The sequence below is a fragment of the Gymnoscopelus microlampas genome, assembly GCF_963454915.1.
Source record: "Gymnoscopelus microlampas genome assembly, chromosome: 19".
NCBI lineage: Eukaryota > Metazoa > Chordata > Actinopteri > Myctophiformes > Myctophidae > Gymnoscopelus > Gymnoscopelus microlampas.
The window spans coordinates 40,096,936-40,114,639 of record NC_139956.1 but is presented as its reverse complement, the minus strand read 5'-3'; the positions used below and the strand labels follow the sequence as shown (position 1 = coordinate 40,114,639).

At 42.2% G+C, this 17,704-nt stretch overlaps 1 protein-coding gene across 3 annotated transcripts; it reads right to left on the bottom strand.

Annotated features, from left to right (window-relative positions):
* Window positions 1–3,977: 3,977 nt before the first annotated feature.
* On the bottom strand, window positions 3,978–17,704 carry LOC311034752 (perforin-1-like). 3 transcript variants are annotated; one of them, XM_084042729.1, is made up of 7 exons: window positions 17,204–17,704; window positions 11,708–11,838; window positions 11,006–11,211; window positions 10,440–10,672; window positions 9,508–9,679; window positions 5,828–6,414; window positions 3,978–5,153 (listed from the first exon to the last, which is right to left on the bottom strand). In XM_084042729.1, exons 6-7 carry the CDS (start codon window positions 6,379–6,381, stop codon window positions 4,436–4,438), a joined length of 1,272 nt encoding a protein of 423 aa, XP_083898855.1. In that variant the 5' UTR covers window positions 6,382–6,414; window positions 9,508–9,679; window positions 10,440–10,672; window positions 11,006–11,211; window positions 11,708–11,838; window positions 17,204–17,704; the 3' UTR covers window positions 3,978–4,435. The 3 variants fall into 3 exon arrangements, with proteins under 3 accessions (XP_083898855.1, XP_083898856.1, XP_083898857.1); XM_084042730.1 differs by lacking the exon at window positions 9,508–9,679; XM_084042731.1 differs by lacking the exon at window positions 11,708–11,838.

Sequence of the window (17,704 nt, the reverse complement as noted above, 5' to 3'; positions counted from 1 at the left end):
CCAGGCTTAAAGGCACAATGACAGAATGGCTCCTTCAGGCGTGTTGTTTTGATGTTGCGGATATCCACATTACAGTACAATGAGCATGCAAATTTGCCGTGTCACCACGATACCATTCCACGAAAACTCAAGCCCTTCACAATGTCACATCATAGAGGTCTTAAAGGCTTTGCTGGCCAAATTTGAGGCAGATGCTAGGATCAGTTTGTAAAAGTATCATAGTGCCACCAGTGGGAGGCACCATGATAGGATTCAAAATTGGCTTGTCTTCAGGCCAGGACTCTGATCAAACTCGTGTCAGATTTAGGCCTGGTCCGCAGCGTGGCGGTCCAGGCACCCTATAGGCTGCAATGCCAGCCTGACAGCGTGTCGCAGGTTCGATCCCGTTCCCGAAGACCTGAGCTGCGTGTCACTACCCATCTCTCTCCCCATTTGCTGTCAGTCTACTAAGAAACAAACTTGTGTCAGATTTGACCATAATAGTCGAGTTAACCACGTCCTATGGAAATTTTACGCCTCACGGCAAAATGCAGGCAAACCACTCTTCACGATTAGCCTATAACCACCTGGTAGAAAGTGGGCTGGTGTCTTTTGAAGCCATATTATGACATAACGTTAGAGCTGTGACTTTATGGCTTCTAAAATATTATTTAACCCCTCCTCGACGTTATTCGACCACATCTGCACACACAGACTTAAAGATATGCGTTGGCGTTGTGAGTGAGCTTGTAGAATATGATTATTTTGGGGGGTGGTGTGGCCTGAAAAGGTTGAGAACCATTCAGTGGTTCTCAAACTTTTTCATGTCAAGGACCCCCAAATGGACACTTATTAGCCCGCGGACCCCCATTTGAAAAGATACATTTTAAGGGCCCCCAGTTTGACATGCATTAGGGCTACGGAACCACATTTAATGGCATTTCTATCTCGGGACCCCAATTCATGTTGTAAAATCAATGTTAACTTAACTCTGAGAGTGTATAAATGGAACCAAATGGACCCGTCAGGGTCCATTTGGTTCCATTTGTACACTCTCAGAGTTACAGACCCATAAGGGTCCATTTGGTTCCTAATCTATCATTTAGCTGGGGACCCCCTAGAACCCCCTCAAGTATCCCTGGGGGTCCCCGGACCCCACTTTGAGAACCACTACTTTACTCAATACTTACACCAAACCAAGGTCAATGGAGCTGCTGCAGGGACTTGTGAAACGCCATAGGCAGCTCCTACGTGCAATAAAGTCATTAGGATGACATTCTTCCAGACCATGATGCGTTGAGGTTTGGGGCCTTCTTTCTCCTGGTATGCGTGGTCAAAGGCATCATCTTCTGTCTGTGTCGTCGGCTCTGAAACAACCTTACTATTCCCGTTGCTGATGCTGGACCTGATGATGCGCTTCACCGGATAATCTGAGCTCTCAGCCTCCGTCATGGTTGGTTTGGCTGCTAATAATATTGTCTGCAAAAAAAATCTATAGAAAATAAAAAACAAATAAAAAACGACATATATTTTTATATTTGTATATATTTTTTTAATATATATTTTATATTTTTTTACATTAGATTTTTATATATATATTATTAAAAAAAAAAAAAACGACATATATTTTGTTATTATATCAGATCCTTTGTCAAGACCATACGGTTACAAAAGCACGTCTGCATTAATTGCAGTGCTGCTGCTTTGCCTGGGCTTGGAGACAGTGTTGCCAGATTCAGCGAGGAAAATAAGCAACCAGGTCTATGAAAACAAGCCCAAAAGAAGCGACTATTATAGGCCACCTGAGCGCCATTTGAAAATAGAGCTTGTAGAGCTGCTATTTAAATAAAATCATGGGAGGGAAAAAAAGAAGGGGAAATGTGGAATAAATGAACACAAAATCTTGCATGGGGGGCTGGTGTCCCTGTTACAAAATCTTTTTAGATGGGGAATTGGGGATGGATGTGCGGACGATTACATATTAATCTGGGGGTCCTTGACATGAAAATATGTGAGAACCACTGGTTTAAACAACAATAGGAAACAAGCCCCAAATAAGCAACTACACTTTAGAAACAAGCCCAAAAAAATAGCCGCAACAACCAATAATTTACGTGTACGCGACAAAAACAAGCCCCAAAGTCGCGTCTAATAAGCGGACATGGCAACACTGCATGGAGACAGACAGGATGGAACGTGATGATGCTGTTCAAGCTGTTGCATAAGCATAATATTTATATTTACAGGGAAAAATCGAATATAGGAAACGCGCAGCCAGCCACCCACGCCTATTAATTCATACTCACCAGATGTAGACTTTGACGAGGGTTGAAGGGTTTTTTAATGAGTGGTATTAAGTTATGTTGCCACCAAAACTACGACTTACAGAAGAGGAAATAAACGGACTGCTGCTGATGTTGCATCTGTGTGAGAATTAGATGAAGTGCGGCTCGTCTGGCAGCGATTGGACAAGCGGGCAGTGTTGCCAGATTGCATGAGAAATAAGCAACCACTGCCAACCAGGTTTTTTTTGATTGATTTAATACTTTATTAACAGTTTGCATTTCCTGGTGTTAAGCTTAGACGTTAATAGGACCAGACCAGTTACCATTTGCAGGCAGATGCTCTTTTATGGTGGTTTTGAAGGAGAGTAAGGAATCACACTCTTGGTAGGGCTTAATTGATTGATTGATTGATTGATTGATTGATTGATTGATTGATTGATTGATTGATTGATTGAATACTTTATTAACAGTTTGCAAAGACAAGCACAGTTCAATACAAGGTCTGTTAAGAGGATTTTAAACCCAAGAAAGCACTATATGGCTTGTTTCCATTGGGGTCCTTTCTTTGTACTCAATTCATCATCAATTCCACATTTTGGTGGCATATTAGCAGTAGAATGAATTTAACCCCGCTTGTGCTGAATCTGGGTTGAGTGAGATCAGTGGAGCTCAATGAAAACAAGCCCAAAATAAGGGACTATATGCTACAGCTAGTTGAAAATAGCAGATCTACAAGCTCACAATGCGTTGCGACGCGTTGTGAGCTTGTAACTCTGCTATTTCCCCCCAAAAAATAAATATTTCTTAAAAAAGAGGTCATTTTGGAATGTTTTTGAAACATAACAACACAAATCTTGTATGTATTGGGTTGTTAAAATATTTTCAGATGGGGGGCCGGTCTGCAGACAAATATAATTAATCTGGGTGTCCTTCCTTGCCATGAAAATGTTTGAGAACCACTGGTTTAAGCAACATTGATTGATTGATTGATTGATTGATTGAATACTTTATTATCAGTTTGCAAAAAAAGGCAAGAAAACCGCAAGATACCAATATTTAGAAGCAACTTTACAGGGGGGAGCCCAAAGTAGCTTATAATAAGCGGACATGGCAACCCTACTCGATGCCCACCTTACGACGCGTCTCATTGGCTGTCCTTTTATCTGCTGTTCACCGGTTTATTCATTCGCTGCCAGCATCCCATCCCATGGCCCCGAGGGATGGCAGGCCTGTCGCGCTGCGATTGGCCCGCCGTTGGTTGTCAAGCAACCACCGCTGGGGCTGGTCTGGTGGGTCTGGTCTCTGGGTCTGCAGAGTCAGTGTTGTTATTATGAGTTTCCACTAACACTCAGTGGTGGTGGAAAGTAACTAAGTACATGTGCTCATCAAGTACTGTAGGCTACTTAAGTACACTTTTGAGGTATTTGTACTTTACTTCAGTATCTCCAAATTCCAATACTTTTACTTCTACTCCACTACATCTCAGAGGCAAATATTGATGCATATTCATGCAATGAGCTGACAAGCTCATTGCATGCACTTTCACATGAGTATGAAATTAAAACAAAAAATGACACATTCACAGCCCCCCACTAATATCTCTGGTGTAAGCCACCAGTCCCCGTTGATATTGTAGCCCTCTCCAACGACAACTGTGTGATAATAATAATAAACTTTATTTGTATAGCACCTTTCATGACATGAAATGCAGCTCAAAGTTCTTTACAGAGAAAGAATATAATCACAGAAGAAGTACAACCATTTTTTTTTTCTTTACATTTTTATCCCGCGATTTTTGTAACCCATTTTTTTCACCCGGTGCCAATTTCCTAAGTGATCCTGGGCACTACACCAGCCCTACACCAGCGCTACACCAGTCCCCCACAGCCTAGGGAGGCCAGGGCCGAGCTTATGCTTCGTTCAATGCATGAGAGCCAACTGACCTTCTTGTCACCTGAAAGGGGGGAGTTTCCTCGGTAGGACGTAGCGTGTGGAAGGAACACGTTATTCCAACCAGTTCCCTTCCCCTCCATCAGGCGCCCCGGCTGTCATGGGGGAGGCGGTATAGCGACCAGGATTACTACATGTTTTTGTGAGGGTATTAACTACCCTAGGAGACACGGGGAGAACATGCAAACTCTACACAGAGTAGGCAGAAAAGTACAACTAATTTAACAATGAAGCAAAAAAGAAAAGCAAAAGCATAAAACAACATTAAAATAAAAGCAAAAAAAGGCATGACCCCTCCCAGGGGGAGCAGCAGTCGGGAGAGGGCAGCTGTGTATCATCTGTGGATCATTTGTTTGAATGCCATTATCAATTATATACTCTCTAATGGCTTTTCGCAGGTTGGACTTAATCTTTGCGTCTGCAACCAACTCGTGCAGTGGCGACAGATTGAAAGACAATATGTCAGGCGACGTTTTAAGGCTGTCCTTCCATTTTGTGAAGCCGGCCGAGTCCTCTGTCGTCAGAGAAAACTCTCCGCTCCAGCCGTTTCCTCCAACCACCTCAGTCATATGCTTAAGAAAACCGTTTTCGTCATTTGTCACAGTGTCGCGGTTGTTGAGAATCTTTCTACATGCCTCACTAGTCATGTTGGGGGCCACTTGGGCCAGTTTCACGAGCCCCTGCCCAACCATGATCCCCATGTTCATGCAGTGCTCCACCTGACCTACAGTGACAGTATTCAGGGTGGCCAGACAAGTGTCTATGGTCGTCACTTTGTTCATTCGACCCCCCAGGTCCACCAGACGAATGTAGTGCGTCCCATAGATCTCAATGAAGCTGCGGTATGCCTCAGTAGTGTTGGCCATGTTCTCCAGTGGAAGAGACTGGATGTCTTGCTGGAACTGCACTGACAGAGGACTTCTGTTGGGCACTCGAAATCTACAGTATGAAGGAGAAGGATGGCATGTTTCATTAGCTTTGAAATATGGTATGGTTAGTTGTTAGTCGTTGTACAGTTTGTGTCCTCAAGTGTTCTGTTACCTTAACGTTAAACGTATTCATTGAGCACCACAACTACTCAATAACTAATAAATAAATAAATAAATAAATAAATAAGTATTCTGTGTGTAGTGATTCGCGCCAAATGTATACGTTTTATAAGAAATTGAATATAATACACAAGATAAGGAGGGTAGGGTGTATATTATCATTTTAGATAATTATATATGAATTACATTATTACATTATTTAATTATCTGTTTAATTTCTCTGTGGTGAAAGATTTAAATGTTTATTTAAATGTACAGTATACCATGTTGGTATATGTGAAAATGTACACATCAAGCGATGCCGCTTGACGTCTCCTTTTTCAACATGTAGAATTATAGTATTTTGTTGCCTGAGGCTTGTTTTTGATTTGTTTTGTATTTTTTATTATATTGCATATATTACATTTTTTGACTTGGTTGTCTAATTTTAACATGTTCGAAATAAAGATTTTCATTTATATAGGGTTTAAGTGATTAAAGACGATGGAGAGACATGGGGATGATCTTGGATCAGCCCTAATGACTTTAGATAGAACAAGCAAAGAGCAAAAAACATGATCTGACCTGTAGTGTTTGCAGTGGAACTGGTTGACGTTGAGAGAAGTTTTCTCTGACTGGAAAGAAGAGGATGAAAAGCTTTGCACCTTAGACTTACTGCCCGCCATCTGCACCTCACCCTTCAACCCACCCCCTTTGACCGGCAGTTCTAGCCCCAGACGCCAGTTATTCATTATCACAGAACTGGCACTCTGCACCGCAGAGGTAAGCGAGGAAAAGGTCTGATTTACACTCTTGCAACGGTCCGAGTGAGTGTGCCAGTCTGCCATGTAGTGAGGAAGCTTCTGGAACTGGTCGTCCATCAGAGGATTAGTACAAATCGTGCAGGAGCTTGTTGGGCTCAGGTATTTGTTGACTTCAAACACATAAGCACCAGTAGGCTCCAGCTTCACCACATCGTAGCCCTCTCCCGCTTGGTCGTGCCCCGGTACGAACGGGAGAGTGTGACATTGTTCCAGGGTACCTGCGCGGCACATGAAAGCTCCATCGATGGCATCGAGGTTAGAAATGATCAGGAAACCCAGGGTCATCAGGGTGTGACACATGACTGAGGTCACCATTGTCTTTTGCCTCCAGCAGTCTACAAGGTCTCACTAAAAGAAATTGGTACCTGTTACTTTACTACAAAATGCACTTAGTCTGGTCATTGATAATAGCTGAGCTTTCTTGTGGCCCCTGGAACATACTGTATTACATGTTCCAATGTAAAATTAGATGGTTGGTTCTACAGGATGACCCTTTTAATGTTTTTTCATAACCGTTAACCAAAGCTCGTTAATGGTTAATCAAACATTAACAGATATAAGAATAAAATGTAGGCTACTATGGATGAATATTAGTGACTCACTCAGGGTCCCAAATTAACAGCTACAGTGAGTAAGTCACCCAAAAGAAAATCACTTGAATATACACACAAAACTAAAAAAACATATCAGAAATTCATACATTTATCGTCGTGTAAACACTCAATTCTTACCGTCAGTCTCTCGGAGCTCGCAATGGAAAATGACGAACGCACCAATGACACCCTGTCAACTAGTAACACTGATGCCTGCAGGACACTTCGTACTGACTAGTGAGCATCCACTCTATTTATATGGGTTTGGTCTACCCATGTGGGTGAAACCTTCTGTTGATTAATCACGTGACTTGGTACTGTCTTACATGACGCAACTCAGGCTCCTGCACTGTGCTCTAACAGTGGCTACTGTCCTTATCTGATCTAATCAATCAACACCTGTTTCTCTCATGCAAACCCCACGTCACATCCTCTGCTTTGGAGCCGAGACCACAGGCCAGAGCCGTGGCCCTCACAATCTGCATTTGTTTTGACCTTTTCTACTAAACTTTAGTTTATACAATTTTAAGTAAGCAGAAAAATACACACATATAACATGGCAATAATTATACGCAAACTTCCCTGCTGAAAAGCTCGGATAATTCTACACTCACCTTCCATCTGCCTCCTGTGATTCTTTAGTTGAGACTTTCAATTTGAGACTGACATACTGTTATTAAAGCTGCTTCTGCATTGAAAACCAAGACAGGCAAAGTTCAAGCCCCCTGGAGGAACACAGGAGAATGAAAGTGAAGATGCACCTGTGACAGTATAAGCCTACAGTGGTTTAGCAAGGATGAGGAATGTATAGGTTTTAGCGATTAAATGATCTTGATGGAAGGTGGATGATGGGTAAAGAGGATGGTGGCACACACATGTGCAAATGTACAGCGATCGAAGAAGAAGGGGAAAAAAAGAGATTTACTGATCATTTAGTAAAGTCAGTAGGCTAGCTATAGCTATGGCTCCAAACTCTGGAATTATCTTGCTGAAAACCTTAGAGTCATCAACACACCAAGTTTCATAAACAAACTTAAAGCACGCATGGAGCACGATGTAACTTTCCTCTTCAACCTCGGATTTGAACCCGGTTTACAGCGCAAGTGCTGAATTTGTATTACCATTGAGCTAATAAAGCCAGCTCAGGGGATAAATTGAATCTTGACCATCAGGAAAAAATTTGTCGTCAGATCCTGTTTCTAGGTGAGACATGACCTTTGACATGATCTAAATGTCTCAAATACTCTCAATAAAAGAGCAGGGAGACAAAATACAACCACCCCAATTATATTGTGCACATACTCTACCATACCAATTGGACAAAAATATTATTGTATTCATGAAAGAAAAGTTAACATAGTTAAAACACATCTAGTTACAGTTGTTTTTAACTAGGCCTATGGATGCATTAAAGGGAGTCCCTGGTTTTATGTTTTTACATGTTCTATGTATTTTTTTATTTACTGTTTTACTTATTATTATTTTGTATATATTATTTGTATTAAACCCAATATCATTTCATATCATATCAGTTTCTGTCAAGTACTTTGTAAACTTAAAGGGATATTTTACTTTCAAATAATAATCACGCCCCCCTCACCCTTTAGTGAAACATTCTAATGCTTGAGGGGGCCGTGATTTTTCCATTATCTTTTCATTTATTTTCCATATCTTTTTGTAATGTTTATTTTATTTGAAAGTGAAATATCCTTTAATGTGGAATTCAAATATTATGAATATTAATATTAATATTAATATTATTATTTCAAACTAGCCGAATAGCCACTCTGTAAGCTATTGGCATACAAGTGTTTGTCTTTGAGTCTACATATAATTCAGTACAATCTTCTCTTCAGCCTCCTATTAATGATTAGTTTGTGTATTTGCTTCACAGGCTCAGAGAAGGAGATAGTAGGCTAACAGTAAAGTAGGCACACCTGCGCCTGAGGACTGAGGTATGTATGCTTGCTTGCACCATATAACTCTATACCAGTGGTTTTCAACCAGTGGTCCGGGGACCACCATTGGTCCTTGAGGGGGTTCCAGGGGGTCCTCAGCCAAATTAATAGTTAGGAACCCAATTGACCCTTATGTGTCTCTGTAACTCTGAGAGTGTACAAATGGAACGGGTCCATTTGGTTCCATTTGTACACTCTCAGAGTTAAATGAACACTAATGAGACCCCCCTAAGGTGGCTCTGAAGCTTTAATCGTTATTCAAGCATAATGAATGTTGTTTTTTACGACAGCACTTCCATTTTCAGTGGCCGCAGCCTAAGTGGAGGCAAAACATTAGCTGTACACGTTAGACAATCAATACATGGATACCAACACGGATACAGGATGGGTGGGCACTAGGGACATCTGGGCACCTCGATGTAAAATCGGCAATTTTGTCCAAAATGTTAATGTTAATTGGTCTTAGTAATGTAAAGTATACATGTACAACATGTACCCTTCAACTTCTTGTTTATGCCCCAAAATGACTGGATATACAGGTTGTGTAGCAATTTGTAGCAATTGTAGAAATATTGGACCTTAATTGTCGAATGTTTAAGCTTGTTCTAATCATGTACACTTTAATTTGCTTAAAAACATTTTCCAAATATATATATTCTTTACATTTTGGAGAAAAAAAAGCCAATTTAACACTGAGGTGCCCACCTATTGTATCTTGTTACTGTACCTTCTTGAACACACACCTGACACACATCATGCGCTACTTGGCTGAGTTCTGAGAGAAAACACCTATATTCCTTAGTTACCCAATCAACTTCTGATGAATAGGCATGACAAACCTTATATCCATTCCATACCTACAACATACAATACTTTTATGTAAACCTTACCTGATTTGAAGTGTGTGCTAGAAACACAAGCACCGCCTCATGTCCAATCCTTTTGTTTTATATCTTTATATTTAACCATTAGTTGTCTTCAATTTATTTGACCAGCAGTGGCAGCTGTTATGCGGTTACACTTGGCTCAATTCGCTTTGTAGATTACAGATCCGGTCTGGGTCTAGAGCAGATATGGAAACGTTATGTGCCTTTATGTCTGTCTGCAAATTACAGGCTAGTAGGCGGGCTCTAGACCGCATCAGACTGGTTTGTTTGGAACATAAACCAGGCTTTCCAAAGCCTGGTGACGTGAGTTTATATGTGATAATTTCTCAAGATGGAGCCATTTACTCCTTTAATTTTGGAACCCAACAACACAGCCAGATGACACGTTAAAGATGGCGAGTACCTAACCTACTACCAAATAACTTTACTACCTTTCTGAGGTGATACATGTTTGCCTCCAATCCAATATTCCTTTGTTTTGCCTCAATCATTCATGACGTAAGAACAAAAGGGGCCTATAGTAATCATTGTTTAATTGTCTCTATACTATAGACTGTAACTTAATCACTTTCAACCTGGCTCATAGCGTGGCACCGAGTGCCGCACTATGAGCTTGTAGATCTACTTTTTTAGATTATTTTTTTTAAGTGGGCATTTGTAACTCCAATCTTTGATTCTGGCGTCCCTGGAACTAAATATTTTACAAATGTTCGCTTTAAAAATATATGTGTATTCCAAGATTTGCACACATTTTGACGATTTTTCAAAGATAGCAGATCTACAAGCTCATAGCGCGGCACAGAGAGTGCCGCGCTATGAGCTTGTAGATCTGCTATTTTTGAATAGCCGAAGAAATCTTAAAATGACACAAATGATGCTTTCCCGGGCTCTATGGGTTAAGAATGAACTAGGGCTTGAGTGGTGAACGTTCATACCTATGGCGCTGAACGCGACAAACTTGTTCTCCCTGGGGTTGATGTTTTGGTCATAGGGTCTGTTCCCCCACATGTGAGCAGCGCTGTTGACCAGCCAGGTGGCGTTCAGAACCAAGGTGTACCTCAGCAGAGCTGGGACGAAGTATGCCACCCATAGTGTCTCTCCCCACAGGTACCAAGGCACGAACATGGGGAGGCCAAACCACAGGAGCAACACAGACGGCTTGTAATACCTATAGAGGGGAAACGGATGGAGTTCAAACCCATGTACTTATTATTTTCCTAAGTGGAATTTGTTTTAGTTTAATTCCCTCAGGACTGACAGTGTACATATAATGTGCTTGTATTTAAGCTCTGATGTAAGTGAATGGCATACACTTTACAACTGGTATTCTTCTATGTCAATCTACCAATGGGCCCCTTCCCATTTTCTTAACCCTTTACATTTTCTAATACAAAACAGGTTAAATCAACAACGCTACAAAAAGAAAAGGAAGGAATGCTAAAAACAGATTGAAGCCGTTTAGACTTAAATACTTCCACTTGACTGATTTAAATGCACTTACTTCCTTTGAAACATCACAACTTTGTCAGCCTTTAGGTCGCTGAGCTCCAACTTTTTTCCCTTTTCAATGACGTCGGGATGCTTGCGCACCAACAACCAGCCAATGTGGGCATAAAAGAAGCCCCGGGTGGCGTTGTGAGGGTCAGCATCGGTCTCTGAATATTTGTGGTGAACCCTGTGGTCTCGAGCCCATTCAAAGATATCATTCTGTGGGTTGATGCAAAGACAAAGATTACATACACTGTGCAGTCAAGATGGTACTTACGCTGTTATGATAACTGCCATTATACTGTTACTTCCAACTGTGCGTGTGTGCATGTTATGACTGTCTGTGACCTTAAAGGGATATTTCACTTTTAACGTGTTTGGGGTCATTTAAACGTCTACTCAGGCTTTTGTGGGCATACAGTTTTTAAGTTGCTTGATTCAGTATTTAGATATTTGATATTCAATTTATCAGACACGCCCCCTTCCTATATAAACCCATTGAAACTTCAAACTCCATTTTAACCATGATAGATTCATCGAAAACACCCGTCCTTGGTTCTGGTGACTGACATTTGTGTTTTTTCAATTACTTTTTTCATTCATTTTATATATTATAAATTTTATATCATTTTCTGGGAAAATGAAAAAAATGAATTTACCAAAAAAAAAAAGACATGTTTGAAAGTGAAACATCCCTTTAACGCTCTGCAGTTACCTGGAAGGCCATGGAGTTAGCAAGAGCAAGGAAGATTCTTAGGGGCACTGAGGCCTTATAAGATCTGTGGCTCCACAGTCAATGAGCTCCTGCCGTCACTCCTAAAGCACTTACCAAAAAGCAAAACACAGCTGCGGGAGAAACAAAGGAGTTCGTCATCAAACAACACTATAATAACTTTCTCGCACATTCACACCCCATGGCATGAATCGTTTATTGTACTTGGATGACTCACTGTGCAAAAATGAATTTGTGGGGGCGTCAACACATGACTACTAAAGTCGACATCTGGGTGTACAAGGAACTAATTGGAGCGATGCTTTTCAACCAGCGATCAGTGAAAAGGGAAATAGTATCAATTACTCCAGACTATTCACAAATGAGTTCGAAGCCGGTGAATGTAATTGAGTAATTACATGAGTTAAGGGGGGGCATCTTGTGTCATTAACCCATTTAGATCTGAGGCCGATTTTAAAAATGCCTTCTAAATCCTAACCTAGGTTTTCTGAAAATCTTAAATCTTTTATTCAAAATACATATACAAAGCAACATCGAAAATGTCATTTCCCGGTTTTAAAGGTATAACAACGTATAGGCTTTCCCGGTCTTGGGTTAAACTGTGATAATGTCGGTGCTCGGTCCTAGGACACATGGGTATAACCATGGATACAGCCATTCTAAGGTTCAATTCTAGCTGAAAGCGGTGGTGATCGAGCCCTCGGACCTTCGCAGCGTTCTCGCACGTTGGGACATGTGGCAGCCGGCGTGACTTTACATGATTCCAAACCCTCACACTCTTGGGATTCTGCACAAAGGAGCAGACTGCCGTGTCCTAAGAACCACACGTACTGTAGGTGGATGTGAATTCTACTTTAAAAAAAAGTAATGTTTTGTACATGGAGAACAAAATCCTGTATAACGGTTCAATCAGACATGACACCTGAAAGGGCAGAAATAGACAAAGATACCTCTGAGCAGCAGCTAAATAAGAATATCAGAAATCACCAGTCATTGGTAAAACAACAACTGGACGCTTAAATAGGAACAGCCAAGTTCCTGTTTCAGTGTCGTGAAGTGCACAATAATGTCTATAACAAGCTGTAATTAACAGGCGTTATAGTGACGATTCAAACAAAGATTTCGCCACTCGGCTGGGTACAGGGATTATCCGTTTTTGACGCGTTTCCATTACAAGTGAATGTCCAAACATGTGTTGCTGTTGGGTGAGGTTCCCATTTATTCATTTAGGCAGAGAATTACAGCAAGTTTTGTCTATGCATGTTAAAACGGTAAAAACCGTGTGATCTCCTCCTGTGTACCCAAACATTTCCATCATTAAGTGGCTTGTTGCACCTGTGTCTATATGAACCTGCTGGTTGCCACGGCAACCAGCCTCAAGGTGAACCCGCCCACACCAGGCTTAAAGGCACAATGACAGAATGGCTCCTTCACCCCGGCCCCTAATTGGGAAGGTATGATGAACAATTAACAGAACACAAAAAAAAAAAAAAAAGGAGTCATAATAAACATTTAGCTCATAAATTATACAGTGCTTCTTCAAGTAGAGCTTGGATTGGTAGTAGTGAAGCAGTTGATTGACACTGAAGCCCTGACAGGGCCTCCACAAAGCATCTCCACATTGTCCTTCTATGGCGGCTTCTGGCCAAGAGAGTTGGTCTTCTCCCCAGACATGACCAGCTTGAGGACGTTGCAGTCCTCTGTCAACACTGTGGTGCTGTTGATGTTTAGCCTAAAGGCCTGCGCTGTAGGCTTCCACTTCCCTATGGCCCACAAAGGCTGGTGGAAGTCCTCGGACAGTCCTCCGCATCCTGAGAAGACATCCGGCATGCAGGACTTGGACATCTTTGGTTTCTGTGATTGCTGTGCATCTGCTGATTCCTGTGCAGCAGAGGCCGTTCCTTCACAAACAGCTGAGCGGACATGTTGTGATGTTAGAATTTCTGGTGAATCCAGCACCTTATCAGGATCCCTCTGAAATAACTTCAGATCCAAGTCTGCCTTGCTCCTGCGTCCTTGCATCCTTCTGGGAGCAGCGGGGGACCTCCTGGTGTCTGCTTCCTCCAGGTTGATCTTAGTCCTTTTGCCCTTCCTTTTGAGACTCCGAGAGCACCGTTTGACTGTGCACTGGTTTGGCATAGTGACGCCATCCATGCAAGAATGATCTTCCAGCGTGCATGTTGACTTATCAAAGATTTCTGGGACCCTCCAGTCCTCATTTGACGTTTTCTGCTTCTCCAGTGCCTTCCCGTTGACATCTTGGCCATACTGGGCGACCAACAGCTCCTCCAGCCTGACGATGGAAGTCCTATTGGCGTGTATAGTTGGACAGCTTCTCTGGCCATTACTATTGCCCCTCAAAGGACCGCTGATGACCCACCCCAATAGGGTCCTCACGGCATAAGGTCCATCGCCTTGGCTGTTGATTATTTCCCAGGGTTCCATGAGTGTCGGTACATTAACACCGATCAACATTTCAACATCAGCGTCTATTTCTGGGATTTTGACATCTTTCAGATATTTCCATTTGTCGATATCTTGCTGTGTAGGAATGTTACTTCTTGACACAGGGATCTTGTCATGAGTGAACATCTCTGGGAGCTCCACAAATTGGTTACCACCCAATTTGGACACCTCCAGTCCTGTAAGGATTTGGCTTTTGACAACACTGTCTTGTCCCATCGTACGCAATAGAATGTTGGTACTGGTACCCTGCAGATTCAACTTCTTCATTAGGTGATTAGTGCAAAAGGTTGCTGTACTACCAGGATCCAAGAACGCATAGGTCTGCAGAACCTTATCTCCCTTCTTAGATTTTAACTGCACTGGTACAATGGAAAGGGTACAGTCTTGGTCTCCGGCCCCAGTACAACCATACGCCTGAAGAGAGACAAGTGCACTACTGACTGTTGTTTCCTGTTTTTTGTCTTTGTTGTGAATATGCAGAATCGTTGGATGGTTTAGATTACATTCATCGCACGTCAGGTGACTTCTGCATTCCTTACTCATGTGGCCAGCCTTCAAGCATCCAAAACAGATTCCTTTTACTTTCAAGAATTCAATTTTCTCCCTTTGAGAAATTTGATTCAACATTGAACACCTGAACAAGGGGTGTGCCTCTCCACAGTAAAGACAGGATTCTGAGGCCAACTCCTGTGATGTTATGGATTGTTTTACTGTACTGTGTACTGTGGGCTCGGGAGTAACAGTGTGATTGATAGCTGCGATGGTGGTTGCAAAACTGCTTTCCCTGATGTTACTCCTGGGTAGCGGGCTGCTCCTGGTTGCTGGCTGTATTGAGGTGTTTGGTGGTCGTGGATCTGAAATGTCACCAAAAAGAGGATGAGACAAGATTTTGACTTGTTTCTCAAGAAAGCCCACCATATCTGTGAATGTGGCCCTGTAGCCTCGTTGGTCTTGTATGCCACAAGCCTTAGACCTCCATCTTTCCCGCAGCTTGTATGGCCACTTCAATATGACCTGCCTCATGTTTGATGGGATGTCCATTTCCTCCATATATTGGATCTCCATCATCACGTTGCAGCACCCTCTCAGGAACAATGTGAACTCCTGCAATGCCTTAATGTCCTCGGCTTTAATAGGAGGCCATCCGAATGCTTTGTCCATATATGCTGTTGCTATTAGATATTCATTGCCAAAGTGCTCTTTCAAAAGCGCTTTAGCTCTTTCGTAGCCTTGTTGTGGCAGCATGTGTAGGCAGCTTCTCACCAGCGCTCTGGGCTGCCCCTTGGTGTATTGCTCCAAATAATATAAACAGTCTTGGTAAGTGCTTGCTTTTGCTTCAATACAATGTTCAAAGATTCTAATAAAGGAAGTAAACTGTAATGGATCCCCATCGAATACTGCAATATCTCTTTGTGGTAGAGTGGCTGCCATTTGTTGTTGTACAAGCATGGTGGTGATTTCGTTTTGTCGTTGCATGATTCCACAGATAGTATTCTGATCAACTGAGCCTTGTAATGATGATTGCACTGGTGTCTTGTTTTGTGCAGACAGGGGCCGGTTTATAGGTTGTTGCTGTATTTGAGGTTCAGCTGTCGAGGAATTGATATTCTGAATGATGTTCCTTGGAGTAGATACATGTGACAGTCCCATGTTTGGCTGTTTTCTGAAGGTGGGATCCTTTGGTCGTACATCAGGGGTGTATGAGACAGGTGGTGCTATTGAGGCTTGATTCAAAGTAAAGGTGTCCACTTTTGGCACAAACTCCTGTGCTTTTGGATTAAAAGTAAGGCCTTGCCTTCTAAGACCTTTGCTTACATAAGAGCTCATTGCATTTGAAGGGGCTTTTCCACCAACATCACTGCCCTCAAGCACAGAAACCCTTGCATTAGCGGCTTTTATTTGCGTATCAAGCTCCAATTGCTCCTTGAGTTTCCTCAGCTTTTCCTCTTGTGCCTCTATTTCATGCCTCCTTTGCAGAGCAGCAGCTTTCTCCATTAGAGCTGCCTTTTCTGCCTTTGCTTTAATGCATGCAGAGGACACACCAGAACCTTTACTAGAGGCCTTCGACCTCTTTGACCTCTTAGAAACATTAGACACACTGTCTTCAGGGTTAATGTCATCTTGATACTGCTGAACATTTTTACCCAAATCATTATTTCCATTGTCACCATCATCATTTGCAATTCCATTTTCCTGCAACCATTTTGATACGCTCTTAATAAATACATCACCACTTGTCATCTTTGAATGAAACCATGCATTTTGTTTACTCTGCTCATCCTCAGGCATAGGATATTCAGTGAGCAGTGTGTTATGGAGCTCAGTAGCCTTTTGATACAAGAGTTTGAACCTTTCCAAATTTTGATGGACATCAGAGACATTTTCCTGGGAAGCCATGAGATCAGTGATTTGTGCCTTTAATTTGCGTGCCTGTGCAACATTGCCATTCCTTTCCGTTTGAAGCCGTTCCATTATCATTTGGATTCCTTTAAGAGTTGGCGTTCTTATTCTTTTTTCCACCTCAGAAACACCTTGCATTTCTGCAGAACCAGTTTGTTTGGTAACACTCATTTTCAATTTCAACCAAGCAAACCAACAATAAAACAGTGCATATATTTGTTTTCACCCAAAAAATAAAATGCACATTTGTTTGTAACCAACAATAAGACCGTGTATTCATTTGCAACCAAAAAATAAGACCTTAGACAGTGCTCATTTTTCAACCAAAAATAAGACCTTAGACAGTGCTTAATTTTCAACCAAAAATAAGACCTTAGACAGTGCTTAATTTGCAACCAATAATAAGACCTTAGACAGTGTATTTGAATTTGTTTGTCAGAACGCACATTGGTGGTAGTGAGAAAAGCGTTTGAGAATTCAGACAGTCAATAGTCAGTAGCTTTAAAGAACACCTTCGTTCCTCAAAGCAGCCTATACGGCCGCGATCAAAGTCATTATACGGCGCGATGCCGTTCCAAACAAAGGAATGTGTGGGTGTACTGTAGTACTAACCAGCAGCAGCCTGGTATCCCTTGGCTTGTGTCAGTATCGGCGATCCGTTGTCCGTTCGTTGTGGAGCGGAGGAGCGGCGGCGGGGGGGCGGCAGCAGCGGCGGGGCAGCGGGCGGCGAGCAGCAGCGGGGGGGGGGGGGGGGGCTCTTGCACTGCGACCAAAGTTGTCCAGGAACCATCCAAAGCTCTTCTTCCAGGGCGCTCCACTTATCCAGGAAGAGAGCAGCGATCCAATGTCCAGATGAGATGATAGGTGTTTATCCAGGGTGTGATGACTGTCTTCATTTGTCCAAATGAGACTTGGTTTTTACTTGTATAGTGACGATTCAAACAAAGATTTCGCCACTCGGCTGGGTACAGGGATTATCCGTTTTTGACGCGTTTCCATTACAAGTGAATGTCCAAACATGTGTTGCTGTTGGGTGAGGTTCCCATTTATTCATTTAGGCAGAGAATTACAGCAAGTTTTGTCTATGCATGTTAAAACGGTAAAAACCGTGTG

Bases quoted from the DNA above. Each gene is read 5' to 3' on its own strand.
- LOC311034752 (XM_084042729.1), bottom strand. From the start codon at position 6,381: ATGGTGACCTCAGTCATGTGTCACACCCTGATGACCCTGGGTTTCCTG. The intron at 5,154-5,827 runs GTCAGATCATGT...TTCATACTGTAG, and splicing joins TTCCACTGCAAACACTACAG to ATTTCGAGTGCCCAACAGAA.